General features: G+C 38.8%; 1 protein-coding gene across 2 annotated transcripts in view; it reads right to left on the bottom strand.

Moving 5' to 3' along the window:
* Positions 1 to 16,953, bottom strand: part of traf7 (TNF receptor-associated factor 7) — a 31,145-nt gene extending 14,192 nt beyond the window's left edge. The window contains exons 1-5 of one of the 2 annotated variants that reach the window (XM_015041452.1): positions 16,741 to 16,953; positions 13,300 to 13,476; positions 12,986 to 13,037; positions 12,805 to 12,893; positions 12,568 to 12,684 (exon numbers count right to left, since the gene is read on the bottom strand). In XM_015041452.1, coding sequence (XP_014896938.1) covers positions 12,568 to 12,684; positions 12,805 to 12,893; positions 12,986 to 13,037; positions 13,300 to 13,416 — 375 coding nt within the window. In that variant the 5' untranslated portion in view covers positions 13,417 to 13,476; positions 16,741 to 16,953. Of the gene's footprint in view, positions 1 to 12,567; positions 12,685 to 12,804; positions 12,897 to 12,985; positions 13,038 to 13,299; positions 13,477 to 16,740 lie in introns of both variants that reach the window. The other variant, XM_015041451.1, reaches the window with a different exon arrangement.
* Positions 16,954 to 20,887: the final 3,934 nt, after the last annotated feature.

The following is a 20,887-nucleotide window of genomic DNA, read 5'->3' as shown; positions in this document are numbered from 1 at the left end:
AAACACCCTCAACAATGCAGATTCGGTGCTGTGTAAAGTTTTAAAACCAGACTGAAAATCTTCAAGAATGTTATTTACATCAAGATAGGCCTTTAGTTGATTATAAACAACTTTCTCTAAAATTTTAGACATAAATGGAAGCTTTGAAATAGGCCTAAAATTAGATAACAGAAAAGGGTCTAAGCCAGGTTTTTTGATCAGCGGTTGAACTGATGCCTGTTTAAAAGGTTTTGGAACCACACCAGTGATCAGGCTACTATTTATAATAGCCGTAATAGAAATTCCTAAAACAGGAAGAACGTCTTTAAAAAGTCGTGGGGGTAAAATGTCAGCTGCAGAACCTGAGGCCTTAAGATGACCTACAGTCTCATGTATTAAAGACAAAGTAACAGGTTCAAACTGAGACAAAGCAGTGGAGCATTTGACAGCAACTGAAGGGTCAGAAGCTGAACACATAATATTGGCCCTAACACCAGCCACTTTGTCCTCGAAAAAAACGCGAAATTTCTCACATACCTCCAGAGATGGCTCAAAGCCCGTATAATGCGGAACATTCAAAACACTATCAACAATATGAAATAATAAGCGAGGCTTGTGACGATTAAGTAAAATTATATTTGACAAGTGCTCCCGTTTGGTGTCTTTCACTATTAGCTGATATCGATGCCAGGAATCCTTTAACAGCTGGAACGACACCTGTAACTTGTCTTTTTTCCACTTTCGTTCAAATTTTCTGCATTCACGTCGAGCAGCACGAGTTCTATCATTGAGCCATGGTTCCATTTTAGTCCTCAATTTCCTGAGTTTCATTGGAGCCACTTCATCTAGAGCCGATTGACATGTAGAATAGAGCCAAGCGGTAAGGGTCTCTGTATCAGTAAATGATGGCATAGAAATTTTTGATTCAAATAACTCAGAAAAACGAATAGCCGTTTGCTGGCTTATTACGCGATGGCACCGTGCAGAAACACAGGGTTTTACAAAGTTGCTAGGCATATCAATATTGAACAACACCGGTTTATGATCTGAAAACACAGCATCACCAACCATCAAGTGGGAAATTGACAACCCAAAAGATAGAACAAGGTCTAATACATGACCACCTTCATGTGTGGGCTCAAATACCCACTGAATGAAATTAAAAGAATCAATCAAATTTAAAAAATCTTTTACCATCTGTTTGTCCGGGCAACAAACATGAATATTAAAATCTCCAACAATAAGAACTTGATCATATAGAGGCAAAACATATGCCAACAGTTCAGAAAAATCATTCAAAAAGTCCTTATTATATCCAGGGGGTCTGTAAATAACAGCGCACAGCATTGGGTACGAGCGACCTAACTCAAACATACTCAGTTCAAAACTGGAGGAGGAGAAGGACGCGGACAGCGGCTTACATTTGTATACATTCCGGAAAAAGGTTGCTATTCCTCCTCCACGACCAGACTTTCGGGGACAATTCAAGTAAACACAGTCTGGCGGTAAAAGTTCAGAGAATGCAGTGAGCTCACCAACACTCAGCCAAGTCTCTGTTACACACAGGAAGTCTAGTCGATTTGAAATGAAGAAGTCCTTAAGAATATAAGTTTTATTTGAAAGTGATCTGGCATTTACCAAGCCAATCCTGACAGGGGCCGGTCGGTTCTGGTCTTTACCGCTGTAAACACCCCGACGTAGAGCCTGGAGGTTCGTCGAGTTCACTCCCTGCTGTCTAGAGCGTCTCTGAATACGGTAGCGGGGCCGTTGCTGAAAAACCCGTCCTTCTGAGCCAGCCAGCGGCACCAACCAGGTATAAGCAGAATCCAGAGGGGACCAAAAAAGATTCGTTCCAGTTGTGGCAATCCGTGATAAGCTGAACTTCAACCTCACCAGCCTACCGCTGCGTCTCCCCCGGACGCGATGGCGTTTTCTCCGGAAAGGTGTGGCCAGCATGCAGAGGAGGTAATCCGGTACTCCCATGAGAACCGGAGGCAAAGTTTTCGGATTTCCATAAAGAAATGTCGTCTCTGCTGAGGATCGGAGATCCAAAAGAGTTTGGCGGTCATAGATCAGTAGAGCGCTGGTATAAAAACTTTGGCAAATAAGCGCTAATACAAACATCAACATACATAGGTAAGGTAAGGACAGACGGCCTGCCGTACACACTGGCGCCATCTTCAGCCAACTTCAGCAGCTGTGGAAAAGACATAAAATAATATCATAGCACTCAAGAAAACCACAGACCTCAAATTTGTCATTAGACATACACTCTTGAGCTCACAACAAGAATTAAATAATTTTTGATCATGGGTACTTCAGTGACAACATGGCAAAATATCTGTACATAAAAAGAAGTTTCCTCTCTACCAGTTTTCTGAATTGTAAACTTTTAAAAAGGTCACAAAGGAAAATATTGCTTGAATTATTGAGCTATGATGATGTGACCTGCATTCCCAAGCATGGTCATTGTTCCCCAGGATGAACTAGACTTGTGCAGCTTCACAGTTCTCTTCTTGATATCTTGACTGATTTTTATTTTTTTTACTTTCATGTCAAACAACAAAGCAATGTGTTCAAGGTGTGGACTTAACTAAAGATACACCGGTGAATATATGCTAATTTATGAAACGTTTCCTAAGACATGACATCATCACCTGGGCTTCTTCACCATTGTTTAAAGACAATGAGGGGAAATAAACTTCTGATTTTAAAAATGTTAATAAAGAACTCTGGCATATTTTTTCTCTCGATTTTGTCCGTCTAGGAATAATTTGTTATTCTAACAGACCTAAACGTTTGATCTTATTCAACTTAAGACAATGATGAGAAAAAAAAAGTTGTATTTTCCTTTTACTTCAGTTTATGTAGACTTCTTGTTTTAACTGTTTATGTCTTGTCAGGTATTTGGTACTGCCCTCTAGTATTTTATATATCACAATCAAATACTTACCAAAGTGCAGAAATGCTCACATTACTGTCATTAAGCCAGGAACATGTTTTTTAATTTAAACAAAACTGGAGTGTTTCATTTGGATGCTCCACTATAATGTTAGCATGCTAATACATGCTACTTTGTGTGCTTAGGCAAATTTTGTTTCATTTGTTCTGTTGCTAATTGCTTTTTTTTCCTCTTTCATTATACTAGGCACAAATGAAACAAATCTCCCCGCACTTACATTTAGAGCCGTATCAGTTGTTGATTTGCATGTAAAATGCACGAACGTCTTCATGAGGCGTCTACACCTGTGTTTGCGTGTGTGCGTGTCTGCCTGTTCTCGTCTCTGATGGTGGCAATGCTAATAGTGCGTTTTACTGCAGCACATGGTGAATAGACGGTAATTATCACCAGCTGAACTAAAAATACAGCTTCCACGCTGTACGGTGAGACCTCCTCCATCACTATTCGGGGGTTTATTATAAAATGTTTGTGTGGTTTATAGCTACTGGATACGTATTTGGCTGGCAGCGGTTTGATAGGAATTTCCTTATCTATCTTTTCCAGAGCTCTTCTGCTTCCATGTGAAATTGGCACGGTAATCTGCTGCGATTTTCCTCCCTCACTCATTTACCCTGTGCTGTAAATAGGAAAGCAAGAGAGCAGTCTCCCATGGCCTCTACAGCCAATGAAAGCCTTCCTAGGAGGTTGGAGACAAAACACCCAATTGCCGTCTCTTACGCTCACTAAAAATGTAGCCCTGATCTGAAGGGAACAATAAAATAAATGCTTTGTCCTTTACTTTTTTTATTTATGCATTGCCCTTGCTTTTCCTGTCTGGGATGTCACTGGAGAGGACAGAGAGATGGCCGCATGCTTGTTGATTTGCCAATTTGCTGTCCCCACTGGTAACAAAAACGGTTTGACCTGCACATCTGTGTATTCATTGTATTGCCTACCTCGGTGCCCTGCCACATACATTGCCAGTAATGTGAAGGAGGATTATTTTTAAGCCAGCCTTTCGAGTGGTAGTTTAGTCTCTCAAACATATAATGTGCAATTACACTTCACAGCTGTTATGTCTCCCCGGCTTGCCAATTTTACACTCAAACTGTTTCAATCTACCTTTGTCAACAGGTTTTCCAGATAGACGTGGAGAGCCACGCAGAATAACTAATTCTGACAACCTGAAACACCTTTTAAAGGATGAATCACTGATTTAAAAAAATGGGATTCACGGGGAAACAAAATCCTAGTAGGCAGCTCTTGGCTAATTAATTTATTTTGGTATAATATAATATATAATATAATATTAAAAAAAATATTTACACAACGGATCCACAGGTTACCACTATTGCTAAAATGTTTATACACAATAACTTGCTTGTCTACCTGCTTTACTTAATAAACAGGTTTAACTGGTGCAACTAAAAAAAACACAAAGCTTAAATCTAATACAGCATTTAAATACACATTCAATAAATTAGACTATTGCTGAAAATTTTAGTTTCAGTAACTCCATCACTAGGAGATATCATTTCCGCTGTTTTGCATCCGTTTTTCTGCACTGATATTGTATTGTAAACAGTCTGTCTTGTTCAAAGTTCAATATGAACATTACATAATTTTTTAAAAGTTATGACTCAGTTGCACATCGCTTGAGTTCTTAGTCTAATATACCTATTTCTAATAATTGTACTGCTATGGTTTTGTACAGTATGTCATTATTATTGTTCTTAATATCTAGTCATTTTTTGTAGGCTTTATTAGAGGCAGATACCTCCTGTAGCTGACTTGACATACTTCTGACTAGAAAAAAGCATGAGGAAAGAGCTATGAGGATTAATATTTTTCAGTGATTATTAATAACTGAATTGATTTTTGTAATTGCACAGCAATTAGGGGTTATTGAGACAGAAAAGATAAAACCTGATTTACACTCAACATTTTTGCCAGTTTTAGTTAGTGCTTCATTAATTTTGCAGCACATTATTTGACATTGTTAAATACTGAGCTATTAAAATTAGTGTCGATCATGTCCATTGCTGCTTCTTAAAGTTGTCGTGTGTACAACAGGCGTGTGTATTGCAATCGGTCTTTCCTCAGAGTTGGGAAGTTCATACTTTAAAATGCATGAAGTGAGATTTTAAGTATTGCATATCCACCATTACTTGGCCTCTCCTCCAAGTTATTTACACAGACAGCTGCCTCATTTAAGCAGTGATTATCTACACCCATGGCCCCTAGTTATTTTCCAGTCACATTTCCACACTTCTGGAGGATGACTTTCCCTTTCACCACCGTGGAAAAAGAGAGTTTGGATGTGGGTGAGGAAAAGTGAAGATTAAAGTTAAAAGTGAGTACCAGAGGGTGGAGCGTCATGGTCCACCCTCCCTGCTGCCCATATGGAGTCTTTTCTGTTTAAAAAAATCCTTCTTTGCTGCTTTGGGCTGTTGATATTATTGTGTCGCTCCACTGAAAAGATTTATTTTCAGATCAAAATAAAGCAATATTTTATTTTTATTAGCACATATGTGAGTTGATTCTTTCAGAAAGTCTGGACTGCTCAGATAACAAGCTGCATCAAGACTCCTCTATGACACAAATTGGACCTTTGACTTCACATAGTTTCGTTTTTCATATATACTGAAGTGGCTTCAGTATAAGATTGGAAAGTTCCACTGTTTAAAAGCAGTCATTTATTATTTATTACAGGAATTTCAGAAGAATTTGTTCCCATTGTGTGGTTTACCCTTTCCATCGAGTTTATTAAGTGTTTATTTATCTAGTTTATTTATCACAGTCACAAGTGAGACTATTTGGAGAAGAAAAAATTCAGATCCTTAAGCAAATTTTTTACATCTCTTTTAACTTAATGAATGTCTATGATTCATTCAAATGCTTTTGTGCTACATGAAATTAATCAAGGCAAAACACACCACCAATTCTCCACTTCTTTACTTTTACTAACCTTTATCTGTCCTCTCTGTGTATCCCACACTGAGTGAGTGGGTGCTGATGGTACATGTGCAATCTCTCAGCTTAATGCACTGCAGAGTTAAAGATCAGGTTGTTAACACCATGATCAGGCCCTGCATTAGTGGTACAGGGCACTCCTTCACTGTACTGCTGGAAAATCATAATTGACTTACTTACTGAAAATATGCACCCACATTTGGACACTCTCATATCTTTGCAGCACGCATTCAGAAACACGTGCGTTGACATCATAGTATATCTGTTCATGCTCCCACATCCCTCCTGAGTCCCACAGCAAGTCAACTCAAAAACTGTGTAATATAAATTACAAATAAAGGGTGCATATTGTCTGGGTTTGATTTAGTCTGCTTAAGCTTTTCTCTAATTGATATTTTGTTTAGGTTTTTATAGTAAATGTCTGAAGCATACATTCTTAGAAGCAAGTAATCACATTTAGACATTTTTTTGTTATCCTTTGAGCTTTTTCGTCACTGATTCTAGTTTTGAGCATTTTTTTCTTTTTTTCTTGAAACATCTGCATGTTGATTGCCAATCTCTGTACAGTCCACTTCTTTGTATTTAGAAACACTTGGAAAAAACTGGACCCCGTGTATCCAATGCAAGTGATTATATCAAAGAGAATGAAAAGATCTAGCATTGTTTATTGGGAAATAGAAAAAAAGTACCTTTGTTACAAATAAATAGTGAGTTGCATAAATATTTTTTTTATGGACATCCTACACAAACTATACTCTGCTTCAGACTAAAAGAAGCTACTCACTGTCACTGAACAAATGTCTGAGGTGGATGAATTTATACGGATATTTTGCAATTTTTCAACTTTAACCAACATAGCACTGAATATGATCCAAATAAAAACATTTATCAACTTCTCCTACTTGGTAGGGAAAGACTTCTTGATAAGTTCTCTGTTTCTGTCTTACTGATCTTCTGGGACCCAGAGAAGGCATGGATCCCAGATGGGTCACATCATGAGTTTTGGACATAATAGAGAACAGGCCTTAAAGCAGTCAAGGAGGGACATCGCTTGCTCCAGGTGCAGTTGGCAATTTTTCAGTACTGCGATGTGAAGATCTCAAATGCTGATGGAAGCTTAAATAAAACCCTCATCAAAGATTCTTTCACTATTTTTGCTATTTTTTTTTTTTTTGGCATTTTATTTAGAATATTCTCAGTTTATTATGACTACAGTACACATTTTTATTTCACTGCCCATACCAGATTTTTCTGAGTCTATGGATCATGATTCTGAACACACTCAGATCCAGAACATTTTATTTCTAAAGTACTGCAATAAGATCTGAAGTTAAGTTACATTGAAAAGTTACAACAACAAACATGTTGATTGACAAAATCCACTTCCTGCCTGGCACACAAAGGATTATTGCTCATCTTAAACTAATGTAGCTTACCAAATTTTTCTTATTTGTGTGTCCAGCAAAGGACAAGATTTGGATAAAATATTCAACTCTACACTTTCTCACCTTGAAAAGGGAGAATCCTCTTTGATAAAAAGGTTTAAAGTCTAATCAGGCCTGATTAATTATACAGATAGGCACAAAGCTTGCTAGCCTAATTGATGGCTTTATCTGTGTTTTGCGCTGTACTAGAGGGATAGTATTGTTTCTCCTGAGGACCCAGGAAGATTTACCCCTTTGAAGGTTAATCATGCACGAGTTAAGCATCTGGCAGGGGGGTAGAAGTCCATTTAATTACATTTAAGGTTAAAGTGCGTCTGCCACAAATGTTCAAAGATGAATAAGAAACATAAACTAACTTTATTACATTACGTCACATACATCTATTATTTATATTAATTGTATTACTCTAATGTAATTTCTCCTGTTATTTCCTTTATACAGTTTGTAACTTTGTATGTCTGTGTTGTGCTGTGGCTATGAGAGGTTCTTTATGAATAAACTTTACTGACTGACTGTTGCTCTAAAGTTTGGTTTCAACGTATTTATTGTTTATGTGAACTTGCAGTCATGGTCCAAGGTATTTTCATTTCTTGGTCAAATGCTAAAACATGCTAGCAGGCTGTGTGTTAAACTGTTTAAAATGATAGTCAATTAAATGTTACTGACAAAAATACCAAGTTATCTCTTGAAGCTTTTATCGTGTTCACTTCCAAAAAAAAAAAAAAAAAAAAAAAAAAAAAATTAACAAATCAATTTCTGGACATAAATGTAAAATCTACACAAGTACACTTTATAAACAGGGAGATACTCTAAACACTGAACAGCACCACAACTATAGTGACCACTATAGCCTGCTTTAAAGAAAAAAAATAACATTTAATTACATTAAATGTATAGAAAGGTAAATAACCTGCACTTGTATGGTGCTTTATCAAACCCAGAGGACCCCAAAGTGCTACTACTACTACACTGCTTTTAGTCATTCACATTTTCACACACACATTCACATGCTGATGTTGGGAGGCTACATTGTAGCCACAGCTGTCCTGGTATAGCTTAATTTGCAATTTGAGCTGTTTTTCATTTTTTATTTTTTGCATTGACATGTGTTCGTTTACGTTTTAAAACTGTCAAACTAAAGTTGCATTTCTGAGACTTTTAATAGTTTTTTGCCTTTTCGTTGCCTCCTGTTCTGCAGTGCTTCTTTCTCTTGCAAGTGCAATCTGTGGTGTCTTCTGAAGCTTTGGGATGCAGAGACTCTTGTGCTTTCAATGTGTCTAGAACTATGATTTATTAATACCCTTCCTAGTCTACCCAGTACTAAAAATACTTTGGAGGCACAGCACCTCATGCACAATGTAACTGGGCAAGTAGTGCACAGACGTTTGAGGTGGGATTTGTCAGCTCAGCATCTTTCTCTGTAACAACATGCACACCCTGGGATGATCCAGGGATTCAGGTTACTTCAGCATTCACTAATGCATGTCACTAAAGTAGCCAGGTTCTCTCATGTAGCGACAGCACGACTCTGTAAGCAGACCTGACTGAGACTGAGACCCTTGTATCTGAGTGACAGCTTACGCTGAAATTAAGATTTCATTTTATGTTTAAGTTTTAGCTTTGTGCAGATGTTTTTAAGTCTCTGCCTTTGTCTCTTGTTGTCTCCAGTATGAATACTTCAATGCTGTGCTGATCAATGAGGACGTAGAGCTGGGAGGAAAGTTTGTCCTGCAGCCCAACGATCATTTTAACAACCGATCAGTCAACCTCAGCCTCAGTGTGGTCCAGGTGCCCACCAACATGTACAATAAAGGTATGTTCACAATCCACAGAACATCTATATACACAGTTTATATGAAGAAATTGTTTTACATGGATCCATAATGATTGTTTGACACAAGAAAAAAATGCAATGCTATTAAAAACAGTCAAAGACGTTGCTCAGTCTTAGGGTGTTTTCACACCTGGACTCAGTTTGAATGGGGACCAAAAGTGTAGCGTTTATTCCACTTTCAGCCCACTACACTGTCAAATGAACCAAACCCTTTGAAAAAAAATTATTTACCCCCTCTTTTCTAGCGGTGCCGCATCAAAAACTGCTGAAGGAAACATAAGAACACAAAAACCTCTGTACCAGACACTGAGCATAGCTGAGCAGTTGCAAATGGTCCAGCAAATCATAAGTGTTTTCAATCACGTATGATTGAAAACATTTGCCAGACATCTAAATTTAACTTCTCCTTATGTTCAACGTTTTACTTGTAAGATAAAGTGTCTTTCTGAAAACTTTTGATTGTGCAGTATCACACATTTCTTCTTTTTGTTGCCTGCAGCAAGGAGCCTACTTTCTAATTAATATACAAAAAACTCAGTCGTAGCTACTTATAGCCATCCATTCCCTGATCACACTGAAATATGTCCGTAGGTTATGTGGCTCGGAGCTAGAAAATTAGCACTGCAGTGATGATAAAGTCAGAATCTTTGCTTCACGTGAAACGGTTTAAAAATAGCAAAAAGTTCAACCTGTGTTGCTGGAGAACGATGTATGCCTTTATCAGTAGGTGGATATGTCTTCATTATTTGTAAGTCTTTGGTTCATTACTGCCACACATTGACCTAATTAGCTGTTAATAATTAGACTTCTTCTGATTTACCATCAGCTCAAATCCAACAAGAGAATTCAAGGCCTTGTACAAGGCTCAGTGGACAGAGTGAATGTCAAGTTGACTTAACTGAGCTACGAGAGGCAAAAGAAGTACATAGAGAGAGAGCGCTAGGAGGAGGGGGGGAAGGGAGCGAACAGGGAGAACGTAATTGAAATAGAAAGTAGGTTAAGTCAGACTGATGGAAGGTCTAAGCAAGAGATTAATTGCCCCCTGTAAAAAGAGGAGAAAAAGCAAGTCAGAGTGACAGGAAAAAAGTTAGAAACTAAATAAATGAGAGTGCATGCAAAGTGAGGCTGGCAGCTGATAGAACAGGAACAGTAATGGTGATGTGATTTACAGGCAAATGATTTGACTCAAACCCATACTCCTTACACGCCTTAGCAGTGGTGTGGATGTATTGAGTGAGATCTCTTTGGCTCTGAAGTCTTAAATTTCTGTTCAAATAAGGTAGACGGGGTTTTCTTTTGGAAATCATTTGCATCTGAAATGCATTATGAAGCATCTGCACAAATTTGATCATAAAAGTACTAATATTGGATATTTTCGGTGACATGAATTTGTTCACTTGACATTCTAGTTTTTCTTTTGTATTGCTTTCACAAGTCCAAAAACACAACATAGATGGTAGCCAATTAGAGCCCTTTCAAGCACTCAATTGGACAGCTTTCTGATGTTAATTTTGTGCAGACTAATGTGAAAAGCTGTCAAGCACCTGGCTGAGCTCCTTTTATGTTGGAGCTCTCCCAAGTTAATGAGAGAGGAGGTTCTGATTGGTGTTTGTGCTTACGCCTCAAACAAAAGTTTTGGTTACATTTAGTTTCTGACAAACAATTGCATGGAACCAAGATGGGAAATAGTTATACCAATGGATTTCATAACCACGTCCCCTAACAAACTGTTTCTAAAAATGCCAGAACCTGCTTATTTTAGCAGAGCTCTGTGGGTTAAGTGATTTATGTTTGCTTTGGTTTCAGCCGCCACTGTTTCTCGCCATTTATTCTGCCTGTTATTTGGAAAACTGACTATAGAATAACGTTTAAATCCCAAAAATGTATCTAACAGAGACTGGAAAGGAGAAAGGAAGGGTGATGGATCTGTTTAAAAGTATTTTTTATATATATAAATGTGATGTACCCAACGCATGTTAAGCAACCAGACATTTTTATTTTAGTGCAGAAACCTTCATAGACCAAAAGAAAAAACAAAACCAGATGATGCAGTTGAGTTAAATGTCATATTTAAATCTAGTCGGTTTAAAATGACAGCTACCAAGAAAGAATGTCACATTGTGTTAAATGCCTGTTGCCTGAACCCCTTGTGCCTCTTCTTTTCTTGCTCGTCTTACATTTTTGGGCCTTTGATGCAAATAAATGCTTGAAAGAAACCTAAGATGAAAGAACTGAGAAGTGAAAAGATGTGAAGTTTAGCTTTTTCTTTTCACTTTTGTTTACTCCTTTTTTCACTACATGGACTCTTATTGTCCTCATGTGCACTATCCAATCAGCTGCTTCAAAAGTTGTTTTACATCAGCAATAATGAGTTTGACTTTACAGCTTATAATAGTGTAAAAGTTTGTGTATCAAATACCCTTCTTTCAAACTCTAATATTAAAACATGCACATAATCCAAAACAGACAATTCTTTCAATGTATCATGATGCGAACATGTATAATTGATGTGCTGAAGCTCAGCAGACATTTCACAACAGGCCAATACTTTTTCTAACATGTTAGGATCCTTATTCTTGTCACTTTTAAGTTCAATAATCCCGATTATAGACGTCACTTATTAAATTCTCCTTCCTATTGTCCCTGAGGTAACCTAATTTACGCAAAAGGAAAACTGAGATTTCTTTTCATTGGGCACATTATGTTGTTCTGTTTAATCTTAGCCTTTCATCTCGGACCATGAATGCTTGTGCACACAGAAAAAGGATCTGTCAAAGTTAAAAGCTCTGTTAAATGAAACCTTGTTGGCAAGTAGCACCAGGTTTGCTTCCTCATTATGATGATTTTAGATTGTAATAGACACTTGAAATTCACCAGAAGTGACTGCATTGTTGTGTAAATACGTTCTGGATCGTTTCCAGTCCCATCTCCACTCCACTCCATTCCATGGAGGTGAATGGGTGTTGACTATCAACAGAGGGCTTTAGTGTGTTATAGCTTCCAGAAGAATAATTCAATCATGGCTTATTGGCATGACTGTTGACAGCACAACAATGTTGCCAGCAATGGAGAAGATGTGAAATCTGTTATCTACTTCTCTTTCACGCCATCCATTAGGTACTTGTCTGTGTGTCTGTCATTTTCTACCCATCTCTNATCCATTACCAAGTTGTAAAATGTGAAAAAAATCTGCCAGTTAAACTAGAAATTTTTACCAATATTCAAAAGTTTTTGACTGAAAACCAGCGTCTTCATCTCGTTGAAAAGTTCCTTAGAAGTTAGTTTTGTCTTTTAAAAAGTGCACAAAGACTTTTGCACTAGAAACTAGACAATAAAATACCAGGTAAGATTGTGTTTTTCAGTGGAAAGGTGTTTGCTCCAGGGTGACGGCGTACCGTGTCTTCCTCCTCTTCGTGCAGAGAGAACGTGGAGCGCAGCGACATGTTGGACTCGGAATGAAGAGAGCGAATGGAAATGGCTGAATCAGACCGTCGCGGCGTGCCGATGGGAGGCTAAAGAGGAGGAGAGAGATAAACAGTCACATACGTTACTGCAACATGAAACGCAGGGAGGATTTCAACCTCAGACACCAGCTAATCTAAAGCCGCTCTGGGAGGGTGTGACCCGTTTACCATTCCGTCGTCGTCGTCACGAGGGGAGTACGTCAGAGTGCTGGAGGAGGACGGGGTTCTCCTGTGCTGCTTGTAGGTGCTGGAGCTCTCTGCTGAAATAAAGTCAACACGGTTTGAACGTCTGAGCTCGGAGTAAGAGGCAGAAATGGGAGTCCAGGAAAGGCGGCGTTTGGTGCGTTACCTTTAGCTCCAGAGGAAGAAAAGGTGGGGCCAAAGGTCGCCTCCATCATGTTCTGCAACATGAACAAGACAGTGACGAGATGGGTACAGAGCAATGATCACCTTCCATCAGAACATATAAAACTCTTTTGTTCAGACTATTTTCTTCCATCTAGTTTTCTGAGTGTTTTACATCTGGGAAGATGTAAAACATTTTCTCAGGCTACATGTAATCTTTTGGACTGTTTTGCATTGTGGTGGCGTTACCTCTGTTCCGGTTTTCTCATTCACTTCTCCTAAATTTAAACCCCAAAACAAACCCAGGTTACATCTTACCCCAACACCCGAGTCTGCAGGGGAGGACGAGGGGCTGCTGGAGATGGATGTTGCGGCGGCGGAGGCGGTGGCTCCTCCAGAGTACTGGCTGTAGCGGGGTGTTTTACTGCTGCTCATAACCCGTACGTCACACACACACAAAGACAGAAACACAGGCAGCCAGCTGGACTGCTAGGCCTGGAAAAGCAGGAAGAAAATGAAGAGTGTTGGGTTAATAATGGTGGAGGAACGGAATGGAATCACGTCAGACACAGAGGGAAACATCTGCAACTAAAAACAAAAAAGATCAAACAGTATTAAACTGCATCAATTGCAGTTTTCTGGCCGATCACCCATCTGTAATAAACCCGATCTGCTGATTCCGAATTCACTCTAATTGTCCTGTCATGAACTTTAAAATGCAAACTGAAGACTGTAGGTTTTGAGCTCAGGCTAAGCGTTGCTTGTTTTTATTTTAAACTAGTTTTTTCATGCACCAGTAACCCCTGACTGCATGCGTCTTCACTGCGCTCTGTTCCGCTGCGCACTACACCAGAAGATCGGAGTCGTTCCTGAAAGATGGGTATATAGTTGAGGCATTGAACAGGGCATGAAGCCAGAGGAGCGCACCAATCATACCGCTGGCCACTTCGCACGCTGCAGCTGCTGCATCTCTGAAGTTCACCTGAGCGCCGATCAGACGCACCACCTCTCACTAAAACTGGACAATCTGGAAGGTGTTCTTGCAGAGCATGTTCACCCGCATTGACATTTATATGAGACCCCTGTGGGGACTCATTTTTTTGCGGACAATACCGCAACAAGGTATTGTCCGCTCACCGAGTACGTGTTCTGGCACCACATGGGTCTGTGTCTGCGTTGCAGCTTGATATAGATAAGCTGTTGGTTCAGGAGATGTAGTCACGGAACACGCAGTATTTTTGTGGCGCCACAATACCTCAAACTGCACCATATCGAATGCCTTCTCTACTTCTGCTCCACTCCAGACAGGCAGATCTCAGCCTCGGCATTGGAGATCAGAAAAACTGATCCCATAAAGCCCAGGCAACCAAAACAAACAGCCTCTGTGTGTATTACAACTCAAATGTCAGCAAATGGAAAAGCTTGGTCTCTAACTAATGCCACATAAAGTAAATGTCCCCGTTTGTCCCGGGCGTCCAGCAGGGACCTACGCAGTGCAGCGGCTCTGGCTCATCATGCAGGGCCGGCCCATGGGAGTATGGGGACTTGAGAAGAATTTCACTTTGTGGCCCGTCTTCCTGCTACGAGCATCAACACCACTAACACCATTTCAATATAGATTTAGAGGAATCTGGGAGAGAGTGCCCAGTTTCATTGATCAAGCTTAAAAGTAATCACTAATCATTCTAATATGATCAGTGATATATCATATCACTGATTAGTGATATCACTGATCAGTATTAAAAAGACAGAGCTAAAATACTAAGATTAAACTAAGTGGGGGGGTTTTCCGTTGCTATGGTAAGTTTTACACCAAAAGCATATTATGGTATTATATCGTTACCGCCACCCGTCACAATAGATTATGTCATACTCTAAAGGTCTAGCCAAAAGCTGAAGCATCACATTTTATTCAGTTGAATTGTTGTTTCAACAGAGGGAATCACAGTTTGTACAATTAGCTCCATGAACACAACAGGCACAGAACTGTCAGATGGGTAATGCCAACAGCAACAAATGCAGTCTGGAGACGCCTGACCTTGCTTCACTGGCACAAATACACTAATGTTTCACTTTCATTTCAACAACAACTTGGACATGTTTAATGAAAAATGTTTCCAGACTGTTTGACTTGTTTAGTTTGAAGGCATTTGTAGCCTTAAGAAGTTGTGCAGCAAAGAGCTAAGCATAAATGTAGCTGGAACAGGAAGTTCAAAGTTCAGGCAGCGTTGTTCAGTAATCAAGAACAAGAAAAAGCTGCAAAGATCATATTAATTAGGACCATAAGGTGTGTTACCATAGTATTCATACGCTGACTTTGATATCTAAAACTTGACAATGTGTCATCATGGTGAAGGTGTGTTAAGAGAGCGCAGCTAGTTTACCACTAAAAAAAACAAGAACCATTTCAACCACATTTGCTGTTTTCTTTCTTTTTTTAATCATCAATTGTTTTCCTTCTCATTCCTTTGACAGTTTATATGTTTGTTTGTTTGCAGGGTTTCCTCCAGTGCATATTCATCCTGGCGGGTCACCAGGCTTTAGTGCTCTCCCACAGATTAAGCTTTCTTTGTTTATCTTAAATATTTTTTATACATCAGTAACAGTAGCAGCGTTTCCATTGACACTGAAACCGCGCGATTTGACATTTCAAAAATAAATTCGCTTAATGGAAACACCTCAATTTTAATGGAATATTTGCGCACATTTGTAACGAAAACACAGTAGATTAATCCGACAGTAAAGACTGATAAAGCTAGGTTTATAGTTGACGCATTGAAGTGGGCGCGAGGGTTTGCGCCGTCCCTGAACCTGCCCATTGGCCTCACGCGCAATTATTCCCAAATTATGACGCCTGCTAGTGCGCCTCCGAATTTTTGTAACTTTTAACATTTCTTAACCTAAAAACTCGGTGGGCCGCTGGAGGACTGCCCTAGCGCCTCTACGTCCTGAAATGTTACTTTCTTCACTATCTCCTGATCTCATTCTTCTCACAAAAAAAAAAAAAAAAAAAAAAAAAAAATTTGCGTAAAAAACAATTAGGCTACACATGTTCAAAAATATCCAAATTAAGGGGGAACTGTCCTGCTCAAAAGCCTGTAAGAAATTAACATTAGCAACTCTTAATATAATAAAGATTCTGTAACAACAATAAAAAAAAATACAGAGGCTGAATCTTGTGAGAAAAAGTGGCCGACATGTGCAGATCCTACATTCCAGGGCTGGATGAGCGAAGAGACAGAAACACAGGCATCAGCGGGAGGGAGGGAAAGGGTGACAGCGACCCCCAGACAAACCAGACAGTCGCTGATGTGTACAGAAAGGTATGCGGACTATCTGTCTCTGCTGTAGCTGGCCGCAATCAAGATCTGTAATCTGTTATTGTCACAATCCTGGAGGTTCCCATAAAGGGGAAGGGGGCGGAACAAAGCGAAACACAACCAAACTTCTCTAGCTAAATGTTCAGGCCACATGAATATACACGCATTTAGCGACAGATAAGTTGTCAAAAAAAAACACGATTTAAAGCGTTTTCACTGACCACTAACTTTTCACTAATGATTAAAAGTTGCTCGTCTTGACAAGCTAAGATGCATTTGCTAGCTTAAGCAAGCTAATTTCTTCCTCTTATTAGCAATCACTGCTACTGACGGACTTTGACAAACTCTGTCAGCCACTACAACACCACACCAGTCACATTTTAGTCAGATAAAAGGGTTTTCTCTAATATGTATTAGAAGAAAAACAGTGAAAACCTGCCATAATTTGTTTCCGCAACGACGCTCCAAGTCTGAAGGCGAATTCTGAAACGTTCCTCTTTTTTGCCTCACTCGCAGCTCCAGCTCTGAATGCCGCGGTGTGCTCTGGGAGGTGTAGTAGAACGCGCACCGCTTTCTCTCAACGAGTAGCCTTAGCGCTGCAGTCGGACTACATTATCCATAATTCAGGATGAGGAGGTGAGCCTGGACTCGGTGGCTGTCTAAATTGCGCAAACCAAAGCATAGCGTAGCCTTTCCTAATATATACATCTTTTTTTCGGTGCCGAGTGGTTATTGGTTCCCGGAGAAACCGAACCATCACGAGACTGCCTGCATCACCTTCTACGTCTAGCGGGACGGACGGACAACACGTTTTGTATTGTTGATTCCATATAAGGGGGAAAAACGTTTTATTGAGAAAGTACAAGCATAACACATAAATTATGTTTGAACTCAAATTCTGGTCATGTAAACTTGAAATAACAGTTTGAAAGGACTGGGACTGTAATAACTAAATATCAAGAGATGCTCGTAAATGAGACGTCCTCAAGTTTTCGAGTAGAACTTCAAGATGGCTGCTGCATAAATAATACTGTTTTAACCGTAAATAAGATTTTCACTTAACCACTCGATCTTTGTGAAATTGCAATGTTTCAATAACAAATGTTTCTGTATTTTGAGATTTTATGTGGAAAATCAATACAAAGACTCAGAAGAGAGGGAAGGAATACATTCAGTTCAACTAAAAAAAACACATTACTAGGAAGAGAAGGAGATTAAATGTTGTAACTCATGCTATGCAGTTTCTTTAGAGTTGTTGTCAATGCTGATGGTAGCAGTATGTGCTACAGCGATTTTAAGAAGCCTCTGACTGAAGTCACTATATTATATAGCAGTTTCAATTAGAGGATGCTCAAGGTTGTCTAATTTTCTTGATTTTATTTAAAAAAAAACAGAAAACATAAAGTTAACATTTTAAATAACAGCAAATAATGCTAATTGGAGAGAAGTAGAGGAAGGTGGTCTGTTTGTCCTTCAGCAGCCTAAAGGACTCGACACAAGGGAGACGACGACGCTCACTCTCCATTCATTTCCTACAGAACTTGCGCGATGAGGCGACAATCTCTCCAGTGAAGCGACTGCCTGACTTCCTGCACGTGAAATTTTGAGTTTGTGCACGTAGACGTTCTAATGGCTGCCTACATCTGTCAACCCGTTTTTCCGTCAGGTCCGATGTGTTTTGGGGCCATCAGAGGATCAGGAAACTTTTGCAGGTGTTTGGAGTTAATTATCTGAGAAGAGTGTGACTGACATCATCAGCTTTCCAACATTGAACTTTTTCAAAATATACACATTTTTTGAGGGAGAGTGAATGTTGTATTTTCATTCCACTTCATATGGATTGAATATATACACTATGAGAGTTTCACTTTCTGAAATGAGTAAGAAAAGTATTTCATTTTTTCACAATACTCTAATTTTCTGTGGCAGTGAATTTGAGCTTACCTGTATGAGTAAGCCATAGCTTTATAAAAACTACATAAATTATATCAATACTTTTTTCCCACATACATCACAATACATGATAGTGGATATTTATAAATATAAAATTACATATTTTTTGGGACATATAAACAAATACATTATATGCATTATTCATGTTTAATATATTGCAATATATAGACAGTGGCCATCAGTTGTATATTTTGAAACATTTTGCAATATAATATCTTGTATAAAATATGTATCACCAATACATGATTTCATGTATTTACTACATATGATATACTAGAAAATGTCTCTGGAACATAATATTTTTAGAATATTTTTCAAGTAATACTTTGGTGATATTTTCCTTTCCCAAAGGTAATCATCAAAATTACAAAAATTAAAGGCTTGAAATATTTCACTCGGTGTGTAATGAATCTATAAAATATATGAGTTTCACTTTCTGAAATGATTGACAGAAGATTTTCTAATCTTTTCTCTATAATCTATATATTGTTTAGATGAATTCCATACAGTGTGACGACCTGTTTGTTTAATGTTGCATTATTGTCTCCACAAGAGGGCGCCACTCATCTAGATGTAGTCAGAAGAAGTGGCTAAAAGCTTTCCTGAATGTCAATGTAACTACAATAAGGAGATATTTCACTTAATTACAACCTTGAAACTGAAAAAAAAAAAAAAACATTGAACACTTTTTAAAAAATGTATTAATTCTTACAGAAGTCATTTTGTCTGATTGCAGTGAGAAACATCAAGAAATGTGTCACTGTGCAGGAAAGGGTACAGTAACTGTAAAGTAACAAAAACATCATGAGAAAAACAAGGACTATGGGGGGGTAAAGTCACCAGACAACATTTTATTTTCGCCACTTACACTTGCCTATTGTTCCACATATTGTTTAACTTTCTGATTCAGTAACACATTTCTCATTTATAAAACCAAATGAAATGCAGAGACAGCAAAGATGAAAGCGTGCTTGTGTTCAGAACCAGAACTGTTCTCTCTCTGCTGGAAAAGCAGAGCAGACTTTTTTATAACAACAACAGCAGCAACGCAGCGCGGAGCTGTGGAGTGCAGCTCTGTAGCCTGGAAACAGTAGGTGCGACTGAATAGATGCCTGCATGTACAGACACAGAGGCTGAGCTGTAAATAGAAGGGAAAGAAAGGCTGTGCTTGAATGTGGCCATTAATAAAAGATGCAGCTTTGTTGATGCGTGCACACATTCGCTACACACAGACACGCACGGCTCAGCGTTCCATTAGTGGAAACCCATTCCATTAGTGGCTTTATCTTCTTTCTATGGGATAGCGCAAACTTGCAGGCGGGTCTGTCTCTGTCAGTTGCAGATTTATGTGGACAGGGGTGATCTGATTATTATTATTTTTTTGCCTGTTTTGTTGAACATTTCTATCCACCAAGGAAAGATAGGAATCTGCATTTACTGTGTGGACAGTACAGTAGGTGAAGAATTCATATCCTTACATATTTTGTTTCTGAATTGGTCATAACCACAAACTAGTGAGATAGGACTGTAGCAACAAGAAAAGTTAGGGTTAGCAGCAAAAAGAGTCTGGGTTAGCAAAATCTAGGAACAAAAAAGGGTTAGTGTTAACAAGTGTAAAAGGTATAAAAGATAATTATTAAATACGTGTTTGTCTTAGCAGTGTGTCAGGTTCACTTGTTATGTAGTGAATGCTTTTTGCATAACATGTATTATCAGAAATCATACCAAATTTGAAGGTTCCATTATATTAAAAAAAAACATTCATTTCCATTTATGGAAAAATGTGATAAGTTCCGGATTATATCTGTTTTTGTTTTTTGTTTTTCATTTAAAAATAATATAAATGATGTTGTTGAAAAGTGTGATTTTGTTGTGAGGGATCATGTAGCTTTTGGTGCTTTAAGCAGCTTTGCTCAGTTGGACCAAAGGTAAAAATGTCTTTAGTTGCTGGTCTAGAACTAAATCCAAATGAGAATCTGTGACAGGACCTGAAAACTGATGCTCACAAAAGCTCTCCGTACGATCTGACAGAGATTGAGCTAACTTGTGCAACATCTTCTGGACTTTCTTATTGTTGGTCTACCACATAAGCCCCTCCAGTACCCCAAAGGTTTCTGGTTTTTATTGCAGTGGGACTGAATTTGAAAAAGCGGGTGTGACAAATGAGGGTGTGAGTACACCCTTATTTGCAGGGCTACATTTCCGAAGCCCTGCAGCCCTGCAGTCAGCTCTTGTTCGTTTTTCATTCTGATGTTTGGAACAGCTGACGACGCGGACAGGAAGCGTTGCGAGTCTCTCAATGTGTAATCACAGAAGGGTTCAGAAGTGTGTCGGCCTTTGTTGACCAAACACTTGTCTCCCTTCTGTACAAATAAGCCTGCGTCTGACAGCTGAGAGAGAATACACCCCAACACACGGAAAACCTTCATCAAACGCGACTTTTCTTACGTTTATCTCGTCTTGCCCTCTTGTTTCATTATTTCAGCTTCCCAAGCTGCCTTTTTCTTCAGATATCTCACATACGCTCTACAAAAAAGTCCACAAATGGACAAGTTTTCAATCAGTCAATCAATCAATAAATTTTATTCGTATAGCACATTTCAGCAGCAAGGCATTTCAAAGTGCTTTACATA

This window comes from Poecilia latipinna, unplaced genomic scaffold (assembly GCF_001443285.1).
Source record: "Poecilia latipinna isolate Pla-1442-1.1 unplaced genomic scaffold, P_latipinna-1.0 Scaffold552, whole genome shotgun sequence".
Taxonomy (NCBI): Eukaryota; Metazoa; Chordata; class Actinopteri; order Cyprinodontiformes; family Poeciliidae; genus Poecilia; species Poecilia latipinna.
The sequence above is the reverse complement of the archived record's forward strand: the minus strand, read 5'-3'. Positions and strand labels throughout refer to the sequence as shown.